The following is a 9,617-nucleotide window of genomic DNA, read 5'->3' as shown; positions in this document are numbered from 1 at the left end:
AGGATGCATTAATTTTCAATTATTAGCTGAACATTTCACATAAATTTTACTTCGTTTCCTTGCTCTGCAAATTTCAAATTTCAGGTATTTAACAGAAACACACATGATCTAGAAACTTGGAGGGGTTGGGAGAAAGAGAGCGTAGTCCATGCGCATCGAGTGTTCACAAGTCTTGAACCCGATACTTTATACGGAATATTATCACTCTATTGCCTTTATGTAAATACTGTCCATTAAAGGTCAAAGTCTAAAAAACTATAAAACTAGATTCTGTGGCCTGTCAGCATTTGCTTATATTTAACCGTTTACTAGTGTTGTAATTACCATAATGAATTCCAGACTGTTCACGATCGTAACTTGCTTTCTGCATTTGGGATTAAATTCAACCAATTTATTCTAAAGAATTACCTAGTCTTGTGGTGGAAAGTGATGAAATCTATGGAATGTATTTCACAGACGTTTTGTGGCAGTTCGTGGGCTCACGAGTTTATCTTCTAGAGAACTCCCCCTAAATCAGCATCTGCCTCTTATTTCCTTTATGTTTTGCCTTGTTCAGTTTTTTTCTTCTCTTGCACCATATAAATACAGTTTCAAAACAGTAATGTTGAGACACTTTTCCTATCGCTATTAATGCCGTTTACTTCCATATAGTAACCGTCTTCTGCTCAGAGTACTTCGTTTTCCCACGAGTGGTCCGCAAGTCCTTTGAAAACAAAATACTTTCACTGAAAAAGTAATATTGGCACATAATGCATCAATTAGGAAGGCATGTGGCACAGAAAAGTGAAACAAGTCTTGACCAGTTTTGTAACAGCGAGGAATATTCTGATGACTAGAGGCTGCTATTTCCTTGAAACATTAGTTGAAATATTTTTACTTAAAATTGGTTATGTTGCAGATCCCTTTTTACACGCATGAATATAAAGATGCGTATCCATTTGGACGTGTGTGTATATATGTATATCCAGGAGCATAGCTATGCCATAAATAGCACGCTTTATAAGACGCATATGGGAAACACACCAAAGTCTTATGAAAAAACAGACAGCGGCGGCGAATTGAAGCGGGCCCGCGATATGTAGCCAGCGTGTTGAACAACTTACCGAGGGGACTGCTGAAAGAAAAGATGTTGCTGTGTGCCAGATTATTTTCCTAAGAAGAATACATATGATATACGTATAATTCTTGATTATTTTTTTTAATGTTTATTTTTTTTTGGTGCGGTGTTTGTCAGATTAACAGCGTAGGAATTTCATGCTCGGATATATAACTGAAAAACGCTAACTGGGGGAGCTACGTGTTGGTTATGAACTCTTTACAAGAATTAACTTTGTACGAATATCGTGCTCTGTGGGTAGGCTTTGTCAAGAGGCACGTTGCTTTGCAACCTATTGCAAATCCTGTTGCCCGTTCCCCACCAGGAGAAGGGTGGAAGGATCTCTGTTACAGTAGCATGGCTTTTTTAGAGAAAATTCCGACTTCCAGCAAAATTAGCTTATCAGGGGAGAAACTGTCTGGCTGAGATTGGGGGTTGATCTCAAGATAGAGGCGGCTCTCAAGGTTTAGGAAAGCAGAAGCAGTGAATTTACTAAATTAGCAGGGTGAACTGCAGTATGGGGCACTGCCGTTAGTCAGCCTGGTTTCCTTCTTGTGGTTTACCTGTTTTAAAAGCAGGAGAATATTATACTTTAATCACGGGAAAGACGTGGATATTTCTGCGTGCGTGCCATTTCTTTTACAAAAGCGATGCGTGGATCCCAGAAACCCGTAATTCTGAGAGTATCCTCGAACTACTGCAGTATCTCCTGTGTCGGCAGCAGCTGGGGAGCGTGGGGACAATTGGGTGGCAGGGCTCCAGGTCCACCAACTGGTGACAGAAACAATGCTCAGAAAAAGTGCCAGAGAGACAAAGAAAAGCAGCGGCGCTGCAGCGTGCTGGGTACCGGCTAGCTTAAAGCAGAGGCGTGCAACACCCAGAGTTTCTGCAATAAATTAGTTAGACTGGAGCTTCTGGTTCTGTGGAAATAAGTTCAAGACTAAAATGGGAGTTACACAGTTGTTACGGATTGGCAGGCACTGAAGGCATCTATGGTGCCTTCTAAGATCTTGGCCAGGAAGACATCGTATAAAAGCAGACTTAAAGTTATTTATGGACAGGCAGAGCCTAATGTTTTTAATTTTTGAGATAGCTCAGGAGGCCCATCAGCTTGGCAATACTAGCAGAATGTGTCAGGAAGTCCCAACTCCTACTACAAGAAATGAATCAAAAAGTGTTTTGGGGGAAGATTCGCAGTATCGGTGGACCTCGCTGTCCTGTTCATGACTGAGAATTTCATCTATTCTCACACTTGAGGAGAAGTCTTCTTTGGTTTACAATGCGCTGTTACGTTTTATTTTTTAGTGTCAAACTGATATAAACAGATTTGTCCTCGTTTTTTGATACTTACTACTGCCCATGCTGAATTCATTTTCTAATCATATGGAGGCCATATGTATTCTTTACACACAGACTGTATGGCACTGCAGAATTTATTATCCTGTCCTTTAAATATACTGCTGTTACATGCTCAAAATCCAGCGTATTTATATGTCATAGATATGTTTACCACTAGGAAATTCCGAGGCATTGTAAAAATCGTATTTATCCACGTAATCTTCTGTAATCATTGTTAAATGGGGACACGTGAAAGCTTTCTGTGGAGGAGAAAAAAAAAAGGTACGTCCAAATACCTGTGCATATAGGTATTTTGACTAACTCAGTTCATGGAGGGAAACATTTCATCGAACAGTTTAGGGAAGGACAGAAAACCATGGCTGAACACAAGATCCAGGGATGAAATTACCATCTCCTTTCGAGGGATCGCTCATAAACCTCTTTCGCTGGAACTGCATATGCACCTCTGAGTTTTGGCCGGGATACATGCTTTTCACGCACACTTACGCCTGACACTCAGGAGATAAGTGCCAGAGCGTGGGACTGTAGGTGTTCCATCACGCGCACGCTGATGACTGACTGGGTTGCTGTAATATTAGTAATATCTCTACAAAGTCATAGCCCGTATACATGTCGCATGATGGGTGACCGTAATACAGAAGGGATGCCGGAAAGGTCTGCGATTTTGACTGCTGGCTTTAAAATAGTCGTGCCCAAATCATGGTTCACGGGCAGCACGTTGCCCCTGAGATCCTTTGACATTGCTCACAGCTACAAGGAAATTAAAACATGATGGATGAGGCCATCAGGGAGAGAAGTGTGTGATGCTGCTGTGTCATGTTTCTTGTTCTTATTGTTGTCCACTGGCCGAAGGAGGGGAGGAGGGGAACCACTCTTAAACACTTGTGAAGCAAAACAGATGCCGGTCTCCTGTTTCAGCAGATTTAATAGCGTGACCTCGCTATTTTTTTGACGTAGGCACTTCAGACTGTTTCCAGAGAAAATTGCTGCGTGCATAAGAATGTTTTCCATCAGAGTTACGTGCGTGGGTGTCTGTGCTGAGTGTTTCTTTCCCCCCGCCTGACGCCTGTCTCCTCCCTTCCCCCAGGTACCAGATACACACCGGCCTCCAGCACTCCATTATACGGCCAACCCAACCCAACTGCTTACCTCTGGATAACGTCACGCTACCTCAGAAGCTGAAGGAGGTTGGTTACTCAACGCACATGGTTGGCAAGTGGCACTTGGGGTTTTACCGCAGAGAATGCATGCCCACGCAGAGAGGGTTCGACACTTTCTTCGGCTCGCTCTTGGGCAGCGGCGACTATTACACCCACTTCAAATGTGACAGCCCTGGGATATGCGGCTACGACCTCTACGAGAACGACAACGCAGCTTGGGATCATGACAACGGCATCTACTCGACGCAGATGTACACACAAAAGGTCCAACAAATCTTAGCTTCCCATAACCCCAGAAAACCTATATTCTTATATATAGCTTACCAAGCTGTTCACTCGCCTCTTCAGGCACCGGGCAAGTATTTTGAACATTATCGATCGATAAATAACATCAACAGGCGAAGATACGCAGCGATGTTAGCTTGTTTGGATGAAGCCATAAACAACGTAACCCTTGCTTTAAAGAAGTATGGCTTCTACGAGAATAGCATTATCATCTATTCTTCAGATAATGGTGGGCAGCCAATGGCCGGAGGAAGTAACTGGCCTCTCCGAGGAAGTAAAGGGACCTATTGGGAAGGAGGCATCCGTGCTGTTGGGTTTGTCCATAGCCCCCTTCTGAAAAACAAAGGGTCTGTGTGTAAGGAGCTCGTGCACATCACAGACTGGTTCCCCACTCTGATCACGCTGGCGGAAGGGCAGATCGACGAAGATATCCAGCTGGATGGCTATGATATATGGGAAACCATTAGCGAAGGCAGACGTTCTCCACGGGTGGACATCTTGCACAACATTGACCCGATATACACCAAAGCCAAAAATGGGTCCTGGGCAGCTGGCTACGGGATCTGGAACACCGCGATTCAGTCTGCCATCCGAGTGAATCATTGGAAACTACTGACGGGAAATCCGGGATATAGCGACTGGGTACCTCCACAGGCCTTCAGTAACGCAGGCCCCAACCGCTGGCACAATGAACGCGTTTCATGGTCAGCTGGCAAAACAGTGTGGCTTTTCAACATAACTGCTGATCCATATGAACGAGTGGACCTCTCCACAAGGTATCCAGATGTGGTGAAGCAGTTGCTGCAGAGGCTTTCACAGTTCAATAAGACTGCGGTTCCCGTTCGATACCCACCTAAGGACCCTCGGAGTAACCCGAAGCTGAATGGAGGAGTCTGGGGTCCGTGGTTTAAGGAGGACGAAAAGAAAAAGAAATCGGATAAAAGTAAAGGTGCGAATAAGCAAAAGAAGAACAAGAACAAGAAAAAAGCAAATCGGAAAAAAGGGCAATCGTTACATTGCCGTTCACGTCTTGCTGGTGGATAGACTCGAAGCACGCTCTTTTGCCAAGTCCAAGTCAGCTTGGCCCAACCTTCTTGAACTTCTGACAGAACATACTAGAAATTCTAGCTCTGCACTATGGACAAAAGTTATCATCTTTTAATTTTTTCTCTGACTTCACCAGCACAACATATCTCAACACTCTGCCTTGAGTGTATGTAAACATCCACATGACAAACTTTCTCCTCTACAGGATGAATGGTGCTCACCCATCACAGTTACATTCCTGATAACACCGAATTTCAGTAAACTTATTTTTGATAGACAAATAGTGATTCCTTGCCTAAATTAGTTGGAATATTTGGAGAGTATGGAGATGTTAATGCCAGATGTTCTCAAACTGACAGATGATTCACAGACAGAAAGGAAAAACAAAACTTGAGAACCTCTGTGGGTCAGAAAGTGTTAGTCACCAGCCTATGACGTTTTTTGACACAACGCAGCAAAAACATGAACCCATCAGAGTAACTTTTTAGAGGTGCTGGGGAGGGGGGCCATGATAGGAGGAAAGCTGCTTTGAATTAGATTTTGTCTGTCTTGCATAAATCAGAAATATTTTAAAGTTTCCTAGATGTGCTAAGCTCCCCCCATTTGCAGTAAAAGCAGAAGGTCGTTACTCAACACCCATGAACAGCTAGCACACGCCGTACATAATTTATTACAGGCATAGGCAAAAACACATCACCAAAGTGAATGTAATATTTAAACACTTTAACTATACGACAATAGGTAAAAGACATAATTTATTTTACAGCACAATACTTACTTCTCTGCCATTAAAACTTTAATTACTGGGTGATGCAAGCTACCCCTTTGGGTGCTAGGGTTGTTGATGGGGGGGGTGGGGGGTGTTCCTTTGATTTTTTTAATTTTATTTCCGCTATATCATTCAGAGTTTTATTTAACAGATCCGTATCCTCAGAGTACTGTAAAACAAGAGAATACTGTATACACTGCTAGGATGAGAAAGGAGAATGATTCAGGTGCATCGTGTCATTATGTGTTTGCCTCCAATTATTTTGAATGTAACAAAGTGATTATTTAATTTAGTAGTCACGTGACTATTGATCAGTTTCTGTACAGAAGCTAGACCATCTTTATGTTTGGGGGGGAAAATTCTACTTTAAACCTTTTATTTATGTATCTATTAAAATAGTTTATTTTTATGGCATTCATAAAAGTAGTCTGCCTTTTTTTTTTTTTGCATCAAAGATAGCAATTCTGACCCGATTATTTTAAATGAACTCAGTAAGCTTTTTTACATGCTATTATTTTTGCTGCAGGGGTGATTTTATGACATTTTGCTTCTGAAATAGAATTTCTTCTTCCAATACGTATGTAATTTGAGACATGGTTCAAACTTTGCCCTTTTCCAAGGTGTCTGCATGAATGATTAATGGAGGTACTGACTGCATATTCTTGGTGATCTGTGATAATTGGTACAATACATATGCACATTTAAGTTTCAAGATGAATTATGTTAAGTAAAATTGATGATTCATTTGTTAAATAGCTATAGCATATTTTGGTAAAATTCAAAATAAGCAACGCTGTTCAACTACATCTCGCTTGACTCAGAAATCCCATTTATATAAATGGATTACAGTTGAAAAATTAAACATTCTTAAAATCAGTGCATGCTAAAATCTGAATCATGTCCAACGCTCCAACACCCCCTGACCTTTTTGGAAAAGAAACTAATTGCAGACATACACTGCCAAAACCTAGTAAATTGCATATTTGCAGCTCTAAAGCAGAATAAAGCCGTCATTAACGAACACTTAGAAACAAGTGAGTCATATTTTAGAGTTACTTTTGTAATTAATATACTGGGGGGAAGACAGAAATGGACTTCTTGGGTAGTTACCTATAAATAATAATTATAAAAGGATGATGTGTATCTGCATAAGTGTTTAATATTGTCGCTGTTATTTTTCATATTGTGGGGTCCTTAAGAGGACTAATTAATTTTCTTAGAAATCTGTCTAACTTTACTTAAGATCCAGACTATTCAATGAGTAATCAGGAACTGAAATGTTCTCTTAATTTCTCACCTTTTTTTTTAAAATGTACCGTTGATGTCCTTAAAAGAAATGATAATAACGTCTTGAGATATTATACTCAAAAATGCGATGGATAAAATTCATGTCTTTGAGAAAACATACATTTCTTTTTTTGTCTTTAAGAAAAAGTGAGACGTTTTTAATTTAGTCTGGATCAGCGATCGATACAAATTGGACAAATGTAGAAACGATGACTTTTTATTATGTACCTTTTTTAGTTTGGGAAAGAATCTACATTTCAGCAATAAACATCAGGAGAGAGGTGAAGGGAGCGGGAACTGATTCTGAAACTTTATACTGTCTAGTTCACAACTTAACACATAAATCGTGATGTTTATGTTTGAAATACCCCTGTGTTGTGCACTGAGTTCAGCATTAGAAAAGAATAGTAACATTTCTGACTCTCCAAGGTCATTTAAAAAAGGCCAAAAATTAGATGTGCAAGCTAAACTATACATGAAGGAGGGCTGAGATATTTTAATTTATTTTGGCATAATAGAAACAAGGCGCTGTAATAAAGTGTTATCCTCATAGAATCATTGATCGCCCTTTTGCCGTGAAAGTTTTATGATGACTTTGGCTTTTATTGGACTGACGCAACCAGAGAGCGTTATTCTCTGACAACGTTTTATTCTGTAATTATTTATATCTGTTCTCTCGCAGGCAAAATGGGAGTCCTTGAAAGTAATTGGTGCAAAGCGGAACCGTGGATCAGTTCTTGCGTGCCGGTAAATTAAATAAATGTGCTACAAGAGCCAGCATTTGTAGAGTACGCAACGGGAGTACGTTTTCTAAGGCTGCACTGGCTCTTAGTTAGGCTGATGCCCTTGAAATCGATACTCCAGTCTGGTATAGGGTAGAAGTTGGATTTAAAGTGAGTGAGAAGATACCCACAATTTGGAAGCCTTCCTGAATCTTTTGCGGAAAAGAGCCCGATGTGAAAACACCGTGTCGCAGTTTTCCTGTCTGCTCTCACACAATACTTCTTTTTTCACTCCAGCAATACGATGGTCTCTGGTTTTTGGTGACACCATATAGCTCTCAAACCTGACTTTCTGTTTACAGAGTCGTTAAGTAGTTCATCCACTCTCGCAGAAGGATTTCGTGGGTTATTTATGTCTCAGAACACGTTACGTGCCCAATCGCAGGGAAGGTATGACAGTTAAACACGGCAAACAGTTCAAAAAAAAAGGTGACTGGCCTTACTGGAACCACAGTCATGTCCTCTGAAGGACAACCAACAGCCCTTCTAATTGCTGGGCAGACATAACAAGGGAGTTATGGCTTTACTCGGGCTGATGTGTTTGTGCAAAGGCATTCTTGAAAACCAAGTGGTATTTGGTCTAAGTCAGTAACTGGTCTCTCTGCCCACATTTTTAAGAGATCTAGAAAAAGACTGGGTGGGGGGAGGAAAGGTGATGAGGATTTGCTGAGTATTTTTAAGTTGTCTCAAGCCTTCTATTCGCCACATGCTACATGGGTACAAGAAAGAGGTGGGTCTGGTAGTAACTCTCCGATCTGCTCTTAGTGCCACCCACACCTCTGGGAGGACCAGCCTGAGCAGGGAGACAATATTTCTTCTTTTTCCGTGTATTGTTGATAACTGTGATCCCGGATCATCTTTTCTACACCAAGAAAACCTGAAGAATGAGAAGGTTAACTGCAGGGAGGAGAGGAAGAAAGGAAAAACGGAGAAGCCCCAACAAACCAGATAGGAGGAAGGTTTGCCTTGTGACCTGTGCTCCCTGAGCATAGTATATCACGCTGAATTGCTTTTTAAAATGTTGTAACTATGAAAAATATTTGTATTGTCCTTTTCAGGTTTTCTAAATTTATTCTAAAGCTCTTTGAATGACTTTTCTAATGGGTAGATAATTTTATCGTGTGAACTCTTTATTATTATTGTTGTGGTGGTGGTGTTACTTAGTTTGACATAAAGTTGGAGGCAAAACGCTGTCCTGGCTACAGATAAAGACCAGCAGAGGCAAGCACCAAGAATGGTGAGTACATCTGAAATGGCAGCCTTTGCGTCTTGGTCATCTCGTAAGATGTGAGGGGAAAGTCCATGCGGTTCTGGAGCTCAGTCATGGAACATGAGTTACCTTAACTAATGGAGTCATTAGTGTCTGAAGACATCCAAAAGGTCCCACTCTCTGCTGGGACATGAGGCTTTTTGGAAAGTGAATTAGGCCGTTAAACCCAGCAACTTTCTCTTTCTCCCTGGAAGTAACGGGTGCTGATTGCATTTCAAGCTGATGAAAGGGCACTCGTGTTTCCATCCATGCGGGATTGCACGTTATGGTTTTATCTGAGGTATGGTCCAGACAACACTCCAACTCAGGGGTTTGTGATCCCCCTGCACAGAACGAGCTGCTTTTTCTTTCTCTGTGTTTCACGCACTGCACGTTCAGCAGCCAACACTCACACTTTCACACAGCCATCCACGTTTGGAAAGTTGCCTTTTATAATGAGCGTTAACTTCTGCAACAGAAAGCGAGACAGCAGCAAAAGGTAGAACATACTGGGTCAGATACTGGGCTGCAGCATCTAGGGAATAAGCTAGGAGTGTAGGCGTGCTGGTAAAATTTCTTTCAA

The 9,617-nt window shown here is 41.4% G+C and overlaps 1 protein-coding gene across 1 annotated transcript in view; it reads left to right on the top strand.

The window, feature by feature from the left end:
* Positions 1 to 4,987, top strand: part of ARSJ (arylsulfatase family, member J) — a 47,293-nt gene extending 42,306 nt beyond the window's left edge. The window contains exon 4 of the mRNA XM_009883942.1: positions 3,543 to 4,987. Coding sequence (XP_009882244.1) covers positions 3,543 to 4,944 — 1,402 coding nt within the window. The 3' untranslated portion in view covers positions 4,945 to 4,987. The remainder of the gene's footprint in view (positions 1 to 3,542) is intronic.
* Positions 4,988 to 9,617: the final 4,630 nt, after the last annotated feature.

Source organism: Charadrius vociferus, unplaced genomic scaffold, assembly GCF_000708025.1.
Source record: "Charadrius vociferus isolate BGI_N301 unplaced genomic scaffold, ASM70802v2 scaffold154, whole genome shotgun sequence".
Classification (NCBI taxonomy): domain Eukaryota; kingdom Metazoa; phylum Chordata; class Aves; order Charadriiformes; family Charadriidae; genus Charadrius; species Charadrius vociferus.
This window is presented reverse-complemented; position numbering and strand designations above follow the sequence as displayed.